Source organism: Coregonus lavaretus (assembly GCF_964263955.1).
Source record: "Coregonus lavaretus genome assembly, chromosome: 13".
Classification (NCBI taxonomy): Eukaryota; Metazoa; Chordata; class Actinopteri; order Salmoniformes; family Salmonidae; genus Coregonus; species Coregonus lavaretus.
Genome location: NC_140000.1, coordinates 18,788,460 through 18,806,724, shown reverse-complemented (window position 1 = coordinate 18,806,724; position 18,265 = coordinate 18,788,460). Strand labels below are relative to the sequence as shown.

The 18,265-nt window shown below is 42.6% G+C and overlaps 1 protein-coding gene across 4 annotated transcripts in view; it reads right to left on the bottom strand.

Moving 5' to 3' along the window:
- LOC311140790 (protein cordon-bleu-like) overlaps positions 1-18,265 on the bottom strand; it is a 70,837-nt gene that overhangs the window by 27,263 nt on the left and 25,309 nt on the right. For 3 of the 4 annotated variants that reach the window (XM_084176014.1, XM_084176013.1, XM_084176015.1), the window contains 5 exons: positions 15,352-15,562; positions 13,269-13,497; positions 11,447-11,535; positions 10,897-10,974; positions 2,159-2,338 (listed from right to left, as the gene is read on the bottom strand). In XM_084176014.1, coding sequence (XP_084032140.1) covers positions 2,159-2,338; positions 10,897-10,974; positions 11,447-11,535; positions 13,269-13,497; positions 15,352-15,562 — 787 coding nt within the window. Of the gene's footprint in view, positions 1-2,158; positions 2,339-10,896; positions 10,975-11,446; positions 11,536-12,098; positions 12,139-13,268; positions 13,498-15,351; positions 15,563-18,265 lie in introns of those variants that run through there. The other variant, XM_084176016.1, reaches the window with a different exon arrangement.

The following is an 18,265-nucleotide window of genomic DNA, read 5'->3' as shown; positions in this document are numbered from 1 at the left end:
AAACCGTAGTCTGGCTTTTTTATGGCGGTTTTGGAGCAGTGGAGGTCTATAATTTTTTTTCTGAGGTCTTGGCTGATTTCTTTTGATTTTCCCATGATGTCAAGCAAAGAGGCACTGAGTTTCAAGGTAGGCCTTGAAATACATCCACAGGTACACCTCCAATTGACTCAAATGATGTCAATTAGCCTATCAGAAGCTTCTAAAGCCATGACATCATTTTCTGAAATTTTCCAAGCTGTTTAAAGGCACAGTCAACTTAGTGTATGTAAGCTTCTGACCCACTGGAATTGTGATACAGTGAATTATAAGTGAAATAATCTTTCTGTAAACAATTTTTGGAAAAATTACTAGTGTCATGCACAAAGTAGATGTCCTAACCGACTTGCCAAAACGATAGTTTGTTAACAAGACATTTGTGGAGTGGTTGAAAAACGAGTTTTAATGACTCCAACCTAAGTTTATGTAAACTTCCGATTTCAACTGTAGAATTGTGAGAATTATAATACATATCGTATCGGCACCAAAGTATTGTGATAATCTCACGAGGTCCCTGTCAATTACCAGCTTCACACTCTTAGAAAAAAGGGTTCCAAAAGTGTTATTCGACTGTCCCCATAGGCAAACCCTTTTTGGTTCCTGGGAGAACCCTTTTTGGTTCCACATAGAACCCTTTTGGGTTCCATGTAGAACCATCTGTGGAAAAGATCCTACATGGAACCAAAAAGGGTTCATGAAAGGATTCTCCTATGGGGACAGTCGGAAAACCCTTTTAGGTTCTAGATAGCACCTTTTTGTCTAAGAGTGTAGTCATACCCCAGGGGAACAGTTTGTCATCACTACAACACTAGTCATCCTTCCAGTAGCTCAGGCTCATGTAAAGGAGACCTAAGAGCAGCCATTCCATCCCTCAGGCACTCTGTCCTCATCTGATCTCTCTGTCCTTGTCTAACCCTCACAAAGGTTACATCAGGCCCATGTGCCATGTGTCTCAACATGCAGCCAGCCATCTTCCAAACACAACGCTTTGTCTCATCCGTGCTAGCGAGTCACGGCACAGCTAGTGTTGCTTATCTCTGGGTGAACGGAATGATAAAGACGTCATAAGTGTCGTGTTTCTGAACAGTGTCTAATACCCTTTTCAGAGATATGGAATGTGCCGCCTTGAAAGTGCCTCGGCTACTGCATGTTTGTTTGTCTGTAAGGGTACACTACGGCTTTTTAAATGCCGACACAAAACCTTCTCTGGAGATAGCTACGAAGCACCACTGAACAGGCATTTTACTTGTCAATCAAATAATCTCAAACAGCTTGCGCGCAACCTGCCTGCCTGCTGCCTGCGCGCAGACCACTCTCTCCTAAAAAAGTATGTTAAAGTTAATTAAATAGCATGATTTACCAAGACATTTAGTTTTTAAAAAAATCTAGCTACTCTACCATAAAAACAACACAGCAGCACATCAATCAGCAACGTTTATATTCATCAGGGAAACAGTACCGAACGCTTTTGATGCAGCACTTTATTTAATTGTCTGAAAGGTTATCAATTGTCGCTATCGACACATTACTGTAGAGGTGTTCTATGTCTGTAAAGGGTATAATAACAACAGACAGAGGAGAGGTAAAAACTGGGAGCCACGACAACATAAACTCAAATGAAATCCTGATTGGAAGAACAGCGTGAGTTGTACATAGAATACTGTGTGGACACCTTGTGCTTTTCTACAGAGGGTATGTCCAAATGGCACCCTATTCCCTACATAGTGCACTAGTTTTAACCAGAGCACTATAGACCCTGGTCAAAAGTAGTACACTATATAGGGAATAGGGTGCCATTTAGGATGTAAGCCATTTCACAGATTAACTAGTGTGTTCCTGTTAGTAACGGTCACTATGACCACAACACACAGTTCCAGACAAACCCCATTCTCTCTAACAGACCATTAGAGCCAACATAACATGGTGAAAAAACAACATTTCCCACAACAACGCCATGAGAAGAGAAAGAACAACACTACTACTATTGCTATTAGATCCAGAAACAACACAAGGAGATTAGAGGAAATGTTTATCCAATGCTGCAATAGTTGATCTAAACACAGGTCACCATGACCTGAAGCATGTGTGTGTGTATATGTGTGTGTGTTTGTTGCCCTCTTACCTGGTAGGCCTCCAGTATGTAGCGGCCCTGGCAGGGTGTGGGGGCCGGGGCCGGGGGGGCCTGCCTCTTCTTAGGCTCTATCCTGGGGGACATCCTTGAGATGTTCATGACGGACTGGGACTGGCCCAGGGTGCTGGGCCGCGCCTCCACACAGGGCACGATGGATACTGTGGACAGGCCCTGGAGGAGGAGGGAAAGACAACATAAAAATAATGACACACAGACAGATAATGTGACACATTCACACAAACAGATGTGTGAGTACACACACACACATACCTGCATGTACACACACACAATTATAAACACACGGAACAGAGCTACATATTGACTGAGTGGCATTTAAAGGTCAGGTAATTCTAAATCGTCTCAGAAACCCAAAATCAGAGGTTGATATGGTGGACAGTGGAAATGTCAAGGGCCAGTCCTGAAGGGTGAGCATGGGTCATGCCCTTTATTCACTAACGCTATGTCCCAAGTGGCACCCTATTCCCTATGTTGTGCACTACTTTTGACAAGGACCCATAACACTATATAGAGAATAGGGTGCCATTTGGGACTCTGACTAACAAGGGCCCAGGACTGAATCCAAAATATCAGCATATCCTCATCATGGCCTGTTACTGCAGTGGTAAATTAAGACATTGCAAAGCTTAGGGTTGAGTATGTCTCCAAGGCACAACAGTCTAGTCTGCAAGAGGAGGCTCTCAGATCCCTGCTGAATCAGGATGCTTTGTGACAGTTGTGACAGCTGCAGTCAGCTTTATTACCATTCTGTAGCTAGGCCGCCTCGCTAATACACTGTCTGTCTATCTGAGAGGGATGCTGCTAAGCAATGGGGAATGATCAAAGGCTTTTCTAAGCATCTGAAACTTAGCCTGGTCCCATATCTGTTTGAGCTGCCTTTCCAACTCCTATGGTCATTGTTGTGCCAAGTGATCATTAAAAGGAGTTGGCAAGACAGCACAAACAGATCTGGGTCCTAGGCTTCTGTCTCTCTGTACTGTAGCACAACTAGGAACAAAGATATGCAGCTTTAAACGATAGTGGGGGGGGGTTTAAAGAAAATAAAGGAAAACGTATATTAAGTCAAAATGACACAGCATTTCAGACCATTCCTGGGCAGAGGATCAAAGTAGTCATGTAAAAAAGTCATGTTCTAGTCATTAGAGGTAATCAGTGAACCAAGCACTTCTCACAGTAGGGAGAATGAATGGAACCTGAATGGAAAATGTGCAGGAGGGCCTTGTGTTCGGGTCTGAGAGAAAGCACTCAAAGGTATTCAGACCTGGGCTTAAATAGTATTTGTTTTCTTTCAAATACTTTTGATCATTTGATTGAGCCTGCCTGGACTGCCATGTGGGCAGGGCTTGAACTTTGGGGAGTATTTCATTGGTTCCATTACACCAGGGAAGCTCAATCAAACTAGTCTAGTCTACTAAGGAGAGTCAGTGTGGCTTTGAGGGAGATGTGAGTATGCCAAATGCTTGCATATTGCATAAGCTTGGAAAAGCAGACCGCGCTACTATACAGTAATGCAGAGCAAAGAGAAAAAGATGTATGTAACAAAAACCCAGCTGGAGTCTTATAGTCCTGCAGTAGATTTACTGCTGCCCACCTCTAAGAACAGAGCCTAGATCAACTAAGTCGACATCATTCATCTTTATGACACTTATATCATGTTTAACTTTGATATTCTCTTATCTTACTCAAGACACGTACGTGACTCTCCCACCTACTAGATCTTCCGGACCCAAATAATATATAACATTTAGCAGACGCTTTTATCCAAAGAGACTTACAGTCATGCGTGCATACATTTTACGTATGGCTGGTCCCGGGAAAAGAACCCACTATCCTGGCGTTGCAAGCGCCATGCTCTACAGAGGACCACATGATTTATACATGGGCATAATTGCATCCAAAGGATAGATGACATGGCATAGTTTACACAGTGCATTAGTCAGCTTTAATCTATTCCCTTCTATCGGATGCTGCCTATATATAGGCAACTGTACATATAAATGTACATATACAGTGAGGAAAAAAAGTATTTGATCCCCTGCTGATTTTGTACGTTTGCCCACTGACAAAGACATGATCAGTCTATAATTTTAATGGTAGGTTTATTTGAACATCCAGAAAAACGCATGTCAAAAATGTTATAAATTGATTTGCATTTTAATGAGGGAAGTAAGTATTTGACCCCTCTGCAAAACATGACTTAGTACTTGGTGGCAAAACCCTTGTTGGCAATCACAGAGGTCAGACGTTTCTTGTAGTTGGCCACCAGGTTTGCACACATCTCAGGAGGGATTTTGTCCCACTCCTCTTTGCAGATCTTCTCCAAGTCATTAAGGTTTCGAGCCTGACGTTTGGCAACTCGAACCTTCAGCTCCCTCCACAGATTTTCTATGGGATTAAGGTCTGGAGACTGGCTAGGCCACTCCAGGACCTTAATGTGCTTCTTCTTGAGCCACTCCTTTGTTGCCTTGGCCGTGTGTTTTGGGTCATTGTCATGCTGGAATACCCATCCACGACCCATTTTCAATGCCCTGGCTGAGGGAAGGAGGTTCTCACCCAAGATTTGACGGTACATGGCCCCGTCCATCGTCCCTTTGATGCAGTGAAGTTGTCCTGTCCCCTTAGAAAAAAAACACACCCAAAGCATAATGTTTCCACCTCCATGTTTGACATTGGGGATGGTGTTCTTGGGGTCATAGGCAGCATTCCTCCTCCTCCAAACACGGCGAGTTGAGTTGATGCCAAAGAGCTCGATTTTGGTCTCATCTGACCACAACACTTTCACCCAGTTCTCCTCTGAATCATTCAGATGTTCATTGGCAAACTTCAGACGGCCCTGTATATGTGCTTTCTTGAGCAGGGGGACCTTGCGGGCGCTGCAGGATTTCAGTCCTTCACGGCGTAGTGTGTTACCAATTGTTTTCTTGGTGACTATGGTCCCAGCTGCCTTGAGATCATTGAAAAGATCCTCCCGTATAGTTCTGGGCTGATTCCTCATCATTCTCATGATCATTGCAACTCCATGAGGTGAGATCTTGCATGGAGCCCCAGGCCGAGGGAGATTGACAGTTATTTTGTGTTTCTTCCATTTGCGAATAATCGCACCAACTGTTGTCACCTTCTCACCAAGCTGCTTGGCGATGGTCTTGTAGCCCATTCCAGCCTTGTGTAGGTCTACAATCTTGTCCCTGACATCCTTGGAGAGCTCTTTGGTCTTGGCCATGGTGGAGAGTTTGGAATCTGATTGATTGATTGCTTCTGTGGACAGGTGTCTTTTATACAGGTAACAAGCTGAGATTAGGAGCACTCCCTTTAAGAGTGTGCTCCTAATCTCAGCTCGTTACCTGTATAAAAGACACCTGGGAGCCAGAAATCTTTCTGATTGAGAGGGGGTCAAATACTTATTTCCCTCATTAAAATGCAAATCAATTTATAACATTTTTGGCATGCGTTTTTCTGGATTTTTTTGTTGTTATTCTGTCTCTCACTGTTCAAATAAACCTACCATTAAAATTATAGACTGATCATTTCTTTGTCAGTGGGCAAACGTACAAAATCAGCAGGGGATCAAATACATTTTTCCCTCACTGTAAATGTACAGTATGTACAGTACCAGTCAAAAGTTTGGACATACCAACTCATTCAAGGGTTTTCCTTTATTTGTAAAAAAAAAAATGTACATTGTAGAATAATAGTGAAGACATCAAAACTATGAAATAACTCATATGGAATCATGTAGTAACCAAGAGATTCTTCAAATAGGCACCTTTGCCTTGATGACAGCTTTGCACACTCTTGGCAACCAGCTTCACCTGGAATGCTTTTACAACAATCTTGAAGGCGTTCTCACATATGCTGAGCACTTGTTGGCTGCTCTTCCTTCATTCTGCCGTCCGACTCATCCCAAGCCATCTCAATTGGGTTAAGGTCGGGGGATTGTGGCGGCCAGGTCATCGGATGCAGCACTCCATCACTCTCCTTCTTGGTAAAATAGCCCTTACACAGCCTGGAGGTGTGTTGGGTCATTGTCCTGTTGAAAAACAAATGATATTCCCACTTAGCCCAAACCAGATGGGATGGCGTATCGCTGCAGAATGCTGTGGTAGCCATGCTGGTTAAGTGTGCATTGAATTCTAAATAAATCACAGACAGTGTCACCAGCAAAGCACCCCCACACCATAACACCTCCTCCTCCATGCTTTACGGTGGGAAATACACATGCAGAGATAATCCGTTCACCCACACCGTGTCTCACAAAGACACGGAGGTTTGAATTAAAAATCTACAATTTGGACTCCAAACCAAAGGACACATTTCCACCGGTCTAATGTCCATTGCTCGTGTTTCTTGGCCCAAGCAATTCTCTTTTTCTTATTGGTGTCCTTTAGTAGTGGTTTCTTTGCAGCAATTCGACCATGAAGGCCTGATTATTGTGTGGGGGTGCTTTCCCCTCTGAACAGTTGATGTTGTGATGTGTCTGTGACTTGAACTCTGTAAAGCATTTATTTGGGCTGCAATTTCTGAGGCTGGTAACTTTAATGAACTTATCCTCTGCAGCAGAGGTAAGTCTGGGTCTTCCATTCCTGTGGCGGTCCTCATGAGAGCCAGTTTCATCATAGCGCTTGATGGTTTTTGCGACTGCACTTGAAGAAACTTTCAAAGTTCTTGAAATGTTCCGTATTGTCTTAAAGTAATGATGGACTGTCGTTTCTCTTCGCTTATTTGAGCTGTTCTTGCCATAATATGGACTTGGTCTTTTACCAAACAGGGCTATCTTCTGTATACCCCCATACCTTGTCACAAGACAACTGATTTGCTCAAACACATTAAGAAGGAAATAAGTTAAAATAAAATTAACTTTTAAGAAGGCACACCTGTGAAATGCATTCCAGGTGACTACCTCATAAAGCTGGTTGAGAGAATGCCAAGAGCGTGCAAAGCTGTCATCAAGGCAAAGGGTGGCTATTTGAAGAATCTCAAATATAAAATATATTTTGATGTGTTTAACACTTTTTTGGTTACTACATGATTCCATATGTGTTATTTCAAAGTTTTGATGTCTTCACTATTATTCTACAAGGTAAAAACATGTACAAATAAAGAAAAACCCTTGAATGAGTAGGGGTGTCGAAAGTTTTGACTGGTAGTTTATATGTAAATATTCCAGTAAATCTAAAAGCCTCAGTCTTCTGCCAGTTGGTCCCATGCCACGAGAGAGGGCTGAGAGAGAAAACCTGAACTGCATTTATAGAAATCAGACAGCCTTCAGCAGGGACTGGGGAGAGATTCTTGGCCAGCGGCCAACCTTTTCCTCCCCTGATGAACTTTTCACACTGCGCTCATGTGTTCATGGCGACCTTCTCACATGAAAGTGGGTGTGGGTAAACCGTTAATATTTCAGCTCTCTGAGAGTCTGCATGTTCAATTTTGAAAGACCAACACAAACACACGTTCCAAATTTAGGGAGGGACCATGCTAACTTTCAATTGGGATCCATGCTGTTGTTGTACTCAGCTGTTGGAACAGAATGTTCCATGCAGGGAATTGCCATGAATGCGTAGCATACGTTATATAATCTTAAATCAGTTACAGACCAGAGCCCCAAAAAGCTTTTGGGTCTTTCTTTGTTATTAAAGTTTGGGAAAAGTTCACCTGAACATCTGTAATTACAGTTGAAGTCGGAAGACTACAAACACTTAGGTTGGAGTCATTAAAACTCGTTTTTTCAACCACTCCACAAATGTCTTGTTAACAAACTATCGTTTTGGCAAGTTGGATAGGACATCTACTTTGTGCATGACACAAGTAATTTTTCCAACAATTGTTTACAGACAGATTATCTCACTTATAATTCACTGTATCACAATTCCAGTGGGTCAGAAGTTTACATACATTAAGTTGACTGTGCCTTTAAACAGCTTGGACAATTCCAGAAAATGATGTCATGGCTTTAGAAGCTTCTGATAGGCTAATTGACATCATTTGAGTCAATTGGAGGTGTACCTGTGGATGTATTTCAAGGCCTACCTTCAAACTCAGTGCCTCTTTGCTTGACATCATGGGACAATCAAAAGAAATCAGCCAAGACCTCAGAAGAAAATTGTAGACCTCCACAAGTCTGGTTCATCCTTGGGAGCAATTTCCAAACGCCTGAAGGTACCACGTTCATCTGTACAAACAATAGTACGCAAGTATAAACACCATGGGACCACGCAGCCGTCATACCTCTCAGGAAGGAGACGCGTTCTGTCTCCTAGAGATGAACGTACTTTGGTGCGAAAAGTGCAAATCAATCCCAGAACAACAGCAAAGGACCTTGTGAAGATGCTGGAGGAAACAGGTACAAAACTATCTATATCCACAGTAAAACGAGTCCTATATCGACATAACCTGAAAGGCCGCTCAGCAAGGAAGAAGCCACTGCTCCAAAACCGCCATAAAAAAGACAGACTACGGTTTGCAACTCCACATGGGGATAAAGATCGTACTTTTTGGAGAAATGTCCTCTGGTCTGATGAAACAAAAATATAACTGTTTGGCCATAATGACCATCGTTATGTTTGGAGGAAAAAGGGGAACGCTTGCAAGCCGAAGAACACCATCCCAACCGTGAAGCATCATGCTGTGGGGGTGCATTGCTGCAGTAGGGACTGATGCACTTCACAAAATAGATGGCATCATGAGGAAGGAAAATGATGTGGATATATTGAAGCAACATCTCAAGACATCAGTCTGGAAGTTAAAGCTTGGTCAATGACCCCAAGCATACTTCCAAAGTTGTGGCAAAATGGCTTAAGGACAACAAAGTCAAGGTATTAGAGTGGCGATCACAAAGCCCTGACCTCAATCCTATAGAACATTTGTGGGCAGAACTGAAAAAGCGTGTGCGAGCAAGTAGGCCTACAAACCTGACTCAGTTACACCAGCTCTGTCAGGAGGAATGGGCCAAAATTCACCCAACTTATTGTGGGAAGCTTGTGGAAGGCTACCCGAAACGTTTGACCCAAGTTAAACAATTTAAAGACAATGCTACCAAATACTAATTGAGTGTATGTAAACTTCTGACCCACTGGGAATGTGATGAAATAAATAAAAGCTGAAATATATCATTCTCTCTACTATTATTATAACATTTCACATTCTTAAAATAAAGTGGTGATCCTAACTGACCTAAGACAGGGAATTTTTACTAGGATGAAATGTCAGGAATTGTGAAAAACTGAGTTTAAATGTATTTGTCTAAGGTGTATGTAAACTTCCGACTTCAACTGTACATGCTGGATGAACTCTGAGAGCTAAGCACAATGCCTATCACCCATGCATATCCAAGGTGGAAATGCATTGTAAGTGGAGTACTCACTGCCAAGACTAGAGACAGATAGAACAGAACATGGCCATCTTTGATGATTTAGAGGCAGCAACACGCCCTTATAGTCCTCTCCAAGGACAAAATGTGATCTGAAATAGTTTCATTCTGTACAATAAAAAAAACTCTGGGAAAACAGACAGCATCATTTCTGGCATGCCATAGCATCAATATAACTGTCTCATAAGCAAAGCAATATAGTTTTCAGATATCCATTTCTCATTCCTTTAGATCATACATGATGTACACAGTCCTCAACATATTGGTCCATGAGTTTGTCCAATGTAGGACACTGTACATTGTGTATCATAGATGCAATACTCTTCTATTTCAGTCTATGCTATGAACAGTCCTCAACATATCTTCCCATCTGTTTGGCCCATAATGGTATCCAGATATGAGAGTAAATGTAGCCAGGTATAGTATGATGATGTAACATGATTGCTAAGGACACAGAGGGTGTGTGTGTGTGTATGTGTGTGTATGTGATCCACCAAGGTCTTATGGGAAATCCAATAAAATACCCATATTGATTTGAGGTGTATCCCAGATGGCTGCCTGCAATAGATTCCTCTGTAATTGTATAAAATGGATTAAATTACCTTCCGAACAGGTAGCCTGTTCAATGTTTGCTCTAATATAATCATGTTTTAGCACACACGCACACCACATACAAAGAACTCCACGATGGAGTGGAGACTGGCCCTACTGCTGTAACTACTACTGTATTACAAACTAACTATAACATACATTATACGTGTCACTGAGTAAAGCTGATAAAAGAATAAGAAATAATTCAAGGCTTTAATTTATTTCAGGCTGACTTGCTGCAGAAATTTAAATCAGTCAAGGTACAGTAATTGACTGAGGGGAATCATAAGATGTGGGATCAGCTTGTCAAGTCTGCCCTCTAGTGGTACATGAGCAGAACAACCGTCGCAATCAACTATATCGAGAGGAGGCACACTAAGGCTGAAAAGTAGGGTTGCAAAATTCCAGTAGCCTTCCCAAAATTGCCAGGTTTTCCAGAAATCCGTGTTGGAGTTTTCTGGATTTCCTGCTTATTCACTTCTGATTCCTGGAATTCTACAACCAGGATTTCTGGAAAACCTGGGAATTTTGGGAATGTTACCGGAATTTTGCAACCCTACTAAAAAGAAAACCAAAGTTGAACTCATGTGTTTTCATGTTTTCTTTGTGTGCATAAAATGCAATCTGTTACAAGGTGAATGAGATTGCACTTTAAAAAAAGGTAACAGCTTGAGAGATTTGAGTATTGAAAGAAAATATAATGTAAGATGTCAATTACCACACCCAGACATTTCAGAGGAGGGTTAGTAGTACTTACATTGTAGTGTTTTTCAGTATTTTGAATAATATTATTATCAAGACCATCCATGTCCATAGCAGGCGACTGTTCTTCAGTCTGAAATGGAATGTACAGCTAACATGCAATACAGCAGAATGCAACTACAATACAAGCATGACATGCAGTTATTTCAGTTATTTGACAGATGATAGCAGTACTCCTACAGCACTAGGGTTAAAAAGCCCTTTCCACTGGGATAGTAAAAACTATAAGACTGATTATTTTCATGGAAAGCCATCATATGTTGAGCTCAAGAATAACAGTAGCTATTTAAGTAGCAGATTTTATAAGTATCTAATTATTCCACTCAAACAGAAGAAATATGCTTCCTTTTCCTGCATTTCAACATACAGTAGTAGTAAGTCAACAGTATAAAGTCAGCTTGACCTGCAGACACACACTCTCTTAATGAGTAGCCTATGCACAGTGACTAGTAGTATTTTCTAGACTGTATTTTGGTGCTAAGTTAGCCAAGCCAATGGGCTAGTGTCACTCTGTTGGAACATAAGTGAACTGTGTCTTGTCTTACCTTTGATTTCCTTCTGTTGAACTTAAAGAATCCCAGCAGGCCTTTCTTCTCGACCCCACCGACACTTGAGGTGTGGGAACGGAAGAATTCTAACAATGAATGGACAGACAATAGGTTTCAGTTCACTCCTAAATGAAAGGGTTGGCTCACTGAGCTAAAAATATAGGTTTTCATTCATGCAGTTAATTCATTGACCAATGGGATTAAATAAACCACAGCTAACAGCTAGAACTATACTACAACACTACATTATGCAAGTCATGTCAGTTATCAAAGGTTTAACCCATGCATACAACAAAAAGTATTCTCCCTAAACAACACACACACTCAAGCTTCTATCTACAAGCAGGAAGTTTCAACAGTAGATGGCACTACAACTAAACTTTTCCAATATGACAGTGCATCTATTCTTCAACCTCTGAAAATAAATCTAACAAACAGTCATACCACACTGTAAGCCAGAAGGAAAGGGAAATAACATTGACTGTATCTTATATTTGATCTAAGATATGTAAAACAAACAAGCGTGTCCCATAAGAGGAAAATGAATGGCAAAGCAGGGTTAATGTGACTGTACAAGTGACTGCTAAGCTTCGGGTTGTCACTACAGTATGGTGGACGGGAACACTAAGTAGCATACAGACAGTAATACCTGAGTAATTCAGAGCAGGTGCAGAAGCCATTTTAGGTTGACGAACTGGAAACAATCACAGGAACATTAAGAGCCCTTGTTGCAATGCAGACCATCCTTAACTATACTAGATACTTTCTTTATCAAAACTGCAGCATGTCCCATGTCATTGGCTACCCAATCCCCCACCCCACCCACCCCTGCCTAGAGAAAAGGGGGAAACAGTGAAACTACCAACAACACTGACTATGGTATTTGACAACTGCCTCTAGTTTAACTCAAGCATCACTACATCTCACTAGGATTGTAGCTAGTGTTCTAATGACTAACCGTCTATATTGCCTCTCTAAGGGCAGAGTCATATAGGGCAGAGTACACACCCTGGAAGGCATGTGCTTATCAAAGCTCATTTCAACAAATATGTAAACACAAGCTCACTTTCTATTTATTCTGCAGCGCCACCCTGATAAAATGAACTAGCCCAGACTGAATTACACCCCATGTAAACATTACAGGCACAGATGCGGCAGGTAGCTTAGTGGGTAAGAGCGTTGTGCCAGTAACCGAAAGGTCGCTGGTTCTAATCCCCGAGCCGACTAGGTGAAAAATCTGTCGATGTGCCCTTAAGCAAGGCACTTAACCCTAATTGCTCATGTAAGTCGCTCTGGATAAGAGCGTCTGCTAAATGACTAAAATGTAAATGTAATGTAGCTAGCTGCAGTAAGAAAGTCATTCATTTTACTTTGATTCAAAACAATCTCACGTGTGGTGTGAGTGCTGATTATAATTTAGTTACAATCATGGTGTAAAAGTGTGACGGAAAACAATGGAGGGAGCTCAAATCAAATATACGATGAAACAGGTTGAGAAGAATAAGAGGAACAGTAACAGTTTGTTAACAGAGATAGGTCGGTACAGTTAGCCTGGTCTCAGATCTGTTTGTGCTACAATATCAACTCCTTAACATTCCAAACTTGATTTGATCTGGGACCAGGCTAACATACTGTAGGTTTCACGTGAGGAGGTGGAGGTGGAGTAGCCTGGTCCCAGATCTGTTTGTGCTGTCTTGTTAACTCCTATAATCATTGTCATACCACTGACCATAGGATGACCATATGAGTTGGCAAGAAATGTGTCACCATTCTATAGGAAGAGGTGGAGGGAGATGGGGGTATAAGGTGGTTTATTTACCAAGAGTCTGGTCCAGTACGTAGAGCTCTCTAATGCCTAGCTCGCTCAGAGACTTGTCCAGCTCCAGCTCGTGGTTGCTGACATTGTCCTTCAGCAGCAGGACGTGGGCCGGGTCAAACTCACACTTCTCACAGATGGCTGGGACCAGGCTCTCCAGGGGCGCCAGGGGACTCACCCTCACCACCGCCTTCTGGCTCCTGTGGTAGTTCACCACCAGACGCACCGTTTTCTTTACAGGGAGAGGAGGAAAGACAGAGTGACTTTCGTGCCAATGGATGGATACAGTATTAGAGAACCTGCTAGGTTCAAATAGTATTTGTTTGACCTTGAGCTTGCTTGCAATCATGCTGATCTGGCACTTCAGGCAGACTCAATCAAACGCTCAAAGTATTTTAAATAAACATACAATTTGAACCCAGGTCTAAGTTCAGTAATTAAATGGGACTTGAAAGTAAAGATCTCAGCAGTACACATCCAATGGGAAAAACTAGGGTGGAAAATATTGAGAGAGAGAGAGAGCGAGAGAGAAAGAGCAAAACAGAGAGAGAAAAGAAAGTGGGTGTCAGACTTGTGGGAAAAACCATGATTAACTAAAAACTTCACTCCACCTCACTTAAAAGAGGTTATGCTTTACTTTCAGCTTTTCCCTTAGAACGTAGATATTTGTTGACAGGCCTGGGGGAGGAGGGGGGGTGAGACTGGGGGTCATTCAAGACTAGCACACTGAGGAAACTGAGGCTCGGAGCCAAGTCAAGGCCTGACAGAGAGGGCCTGTGTGTGGGCAGCCAATGCCCGGTCAGTCCCAGGGTGTTTGGTGTACCCATAGAGAGGGTCCATAACAACAGTGCCAGCAGCACTAAGAGGTTTGAAGTGGTTGTTATGAAGAACACAGTCTGCATCCCAAATGGCACAGTTTGCATCCCAAATGGCACACTATTCCCTATATAGTGCACTACTTTTGACAAGGTCCCATAGGGCTCTGGTCAAAAGTATTGCACTATATTGTAAGTAGGATGCCATTTGGGACACAGCCACAAAGATACCAGTACCACTCTGTTCTGCTACTGTTATCACGGAGGCCATGACGGTCACACATCAGTACACGATGTACAGGCTTCAAGACTCCCCTTCTGAAAACATAATGTCAACTACTTACCAATCAAGGGTGTGTAACAATCACAAGCACAACTGTTTTTGTGTGTGGCTCTTTGCTAATACTTACTGAGGCAACTTATAAAAAATAAGCAAAGCATATTTTTAGGCAACAACTTATACAGTATTGTACATGCTTATTACAAGTCATAAAATGCATTACAACCACATCATAATGCATTATACCGGTTCACTTTAAGTAAAGTGTTACCCACAACTTCGATGAATCAGAGTGAAACAGTGTCAGACTACAGCCATCAGCCAAAGGGAGGTCAAAGGGAGATAGGGGAGCAGGGCCACCAGGGCCAGTCAGGCCTGAGAGTAGAGTAGAAATAATGCATGGTAACTAAAGGTAAGGCACTCATGAAAAATTCATATCTAGGTAGGTAGGAGGAGAGCAGGAGACACTGGAGACAGAGAGAGAAGACACTCAATCAGCCACCGATAGCCGGTAATAATCCCACTGGTTTAGAGACTGGCTCTACAACACCTGCTGCCTACCTTAGCATGAGCCCTTTTGGGTTTTTGTGGCCTTTCCTGCTGCAACGATTTAGTGTCAAAAGGTAAAGAAGGGCGATCGCACGGTTACATAGAGAATCATATATCACATTTCCCAGGTGACAAAGGTTAGGTTCAATGCATGCAAAAAAAACGTCTTATTCATCATATCTCAAAAACACTCAACGATACCCGTCCCGTGCACTACAACAACAGCAAAAGGCCCAGACCAGAACAATAACTTCATGAAGTGCAACATACATGTGCATTCATGGAAGACTAAACAGAGGATAACTATTAATCCTCAAGTTACAATAAGCACAGCTAATTGCTTATTCACAATCACAATGCAGCTACATATCCTCAATCAGTACGACAGTATCAAACAAACACACACACTGAGATCTCTAGATCAGGATCACTAGGCACTCACCTCTGGCACTTTAGGCAGAGGTTTCCGCACCACCTTCTCCTGCAACACTTTCTCCCTGATGCTGATGGCAACAACGTCCAGGGACCCCAGCAGGCTGTTGGGCTTGAAGGCTAGGGGAAGGCCCTTGCTGGACAGCAACTCCAGGGTGTGATAGGCTGGGTTCAGGTGGTATTGGCTGCACAGATCCACCAACAGGTCCATGAGCGCCTTGCTGCACAGAGAGAGGAGAAAGCAGCACAGGAAGCCAGGCTGAGTCACAGACAGGAAGCCAGGTAGAGGTAGAGTCACAGGCTCGTCAGAGCAGAGCGGAGCGGGACAGAGTAGACCTAGGTATGTCCCAAATGGTACCCTATTCCCTAGATAGCGCACTTCTTTGACCAGGGACCACTACTTTTGACAGGACCACTATAGGCTCTGGTCAAAAGTAATGCACTATATAGGGAATAGGGTGTTGTTTGGGACGTGACCTGACTGATAGATAGGGTTACCTCCTTTAGCGCCAATAGGAATACCTTTAATTACACTGGGTGATGCACAGGCAGACACTCATGCCGCTCAGCTTACAGCATTAGATAAGCCTGCAAATTGGTACATAAAAGCCTGATTTAATGATCCGAACAGTGAAATGTTAGAAAGTTAAATGGATTGCAGATAGGAAATCTAGCCTTAGTCAATTGACAATAAATTACCTGTCTGGTCTACTTATAATAATTTATATGTATGTAGGGATGGAAATGAAGCTAGCCTGAGGCTAGTACTTTGCAGATAGAGCTAGTAGAAAATGTGCCAAACTAGCCTGTCAGGCAACTGAAATGTTGTATTTTCAAATATCGCATGGCTAGAAGAATGTCACCTGGGCTAGTAGAAATTGCAGTCTACTACCCTGGCTGGCCAGTGCCCTAAATCCTTCATTTGAGATGGTAGAATGTCTTAATAAATCCTGATACAATGTTCTGTTTTTGAGTGTCATATAAAGTCCCATGTCATGTAATACAGAACATCAACTGACGAGGTGTCAAAGGGTAACCCAAGGATGCTTTCTACTGCCTGCTGGGAGAAGACAGTATATATGACAAAACTGCTAAAGGTCTGCTCAATAGTCTGAACAACCAACACGTAATGACCAGAGGAAAGTTTGCTCATCACAAGTCTTACAACTGCATCATAATGCATTATACATTAGCTGTAGGATGGAAGAGTTTCATTAGAAAATAACAATATGTTAACTTTCTTCTTAGAATAACATATCTAGCTATCAAATGAGGCTTTGACAAGACATTGGAAATACAACACATTGATCTGTACTTCACTATCACTTTCCTATCATAATGAAAACAGCAGGTACATTTTTATTATAGTGTGACAATGTCTGCCAAACCCTTCCACACCATAATGGAGAGGGTGTTGTCTGACTGCTTCCTGCACACATGAATCAGGTGATTACAAGACATTTATGACACCTGGATGAAACTCCCTTGGGCTTTATCATGCACTGAGACTGCAAAACTAATTTCCTATAAATCAAATTACGGTCACACTTAATTTGGATAGTCCAGATTTTTCATCTGTAGATGCCCTACAGATGGTCATACTATCAACAAACTACCTGTTGATAAGCAACTGTATGCTAAGGTTACGGTTAGGGTCAGGTTTAGAATAAGGGTTAAGGTTAGGGAGGGTTAGGTTTAGAATAAGGGTTAAGGTTAGGGAGGGTCAGGTTTAGAATAAGGGTTAAGGTTAGGGTAATGGTAAGGGTTAAGTTCTGGGTTAAGATAAGGTTTAAGGTTAGGGCTAGAGATGTGATTTGTGCTCAGTAACGTGTGAATCTATACTGAACAAAAATATAAATGCAACATGAAACAATTTCAAAGATTTTACTGAGTTTCAGTTCATATAAGGAAATGGATGTGGATCAGAAAACCAGTCAGTATCTGGTGTGACCACCATTTGCCTCATGCAGCGCGACACATCTCCTTCGCATAGAGTTGATCAGGCTGTTGATTGTGACCTGTGGAATGTTGTCCCACTCCTCTTCAATGGCTGTGCGAAGTTGCTGGATATTTTAATGGGAACTGGAACACGCTGTCCTACACCTCGATCCAGAGCATCCCAAACAATGGGTGACATGTCTGGTGAGGCCATGAAAGAACTGGGACATTTTCAGCTTCCAGGAATTGTGTACAGATTCTTGCGACATGGGGCCGTGCATTATCATGCTGAAAAATTAGGTGATGGCGGCGGATGAATGGCATGACAATGTGCCTCAGGATCTCGTCACGGTATCTCTGTGCATTCAAATTGCCATCGATAAAATGCAATTGTGTTCGTTGTCCGTAGCTTATGCCTGCCCATACCATAACCCCACCGCCACCATGGGGCACTCTGTTCACAACGTTGACATATGAAAACCGCTCGCCCACACGACGTCATACACGCTGTCTGCCATCTGCCTGGTATAGTTGAAACCGGGATTCATCCGTGAAGAGCACACTTCTCCAGCGTGCCAGTGGCCATCGAAAGTGAGCATTTGCCCAGTGAAGTCGGTTACGACGCCGAACTGCAGTCAGGTCAAGACCCTGGTGAGGACGACGAGCACGCAGATGAGCTTCCCTGATACGGTTTCTTACAGTTTGTGCAGAAATTCTGTGGAGGTCCTGGACTGGCGTGGTTACATGTGGTCTGCGGTTGTGAGGCCGGTTGGACGTACTGCCAAATTCTCTAAAACGACATGGAGGCGGCTTATGGTAGAGAAAATAACATTACATTCTCTGGCAACAGCTCTGATGGACATTCCTGCAGTCAGTATGCCAATTGCATGGTCCCTCAAAACTTGAGACATCTGTGGCATTGTGTTGTGTGACAAAACTGCACATTTTAGAGTGGCCTTTTATTTTCCCCAGCATCAGCTTCTTCA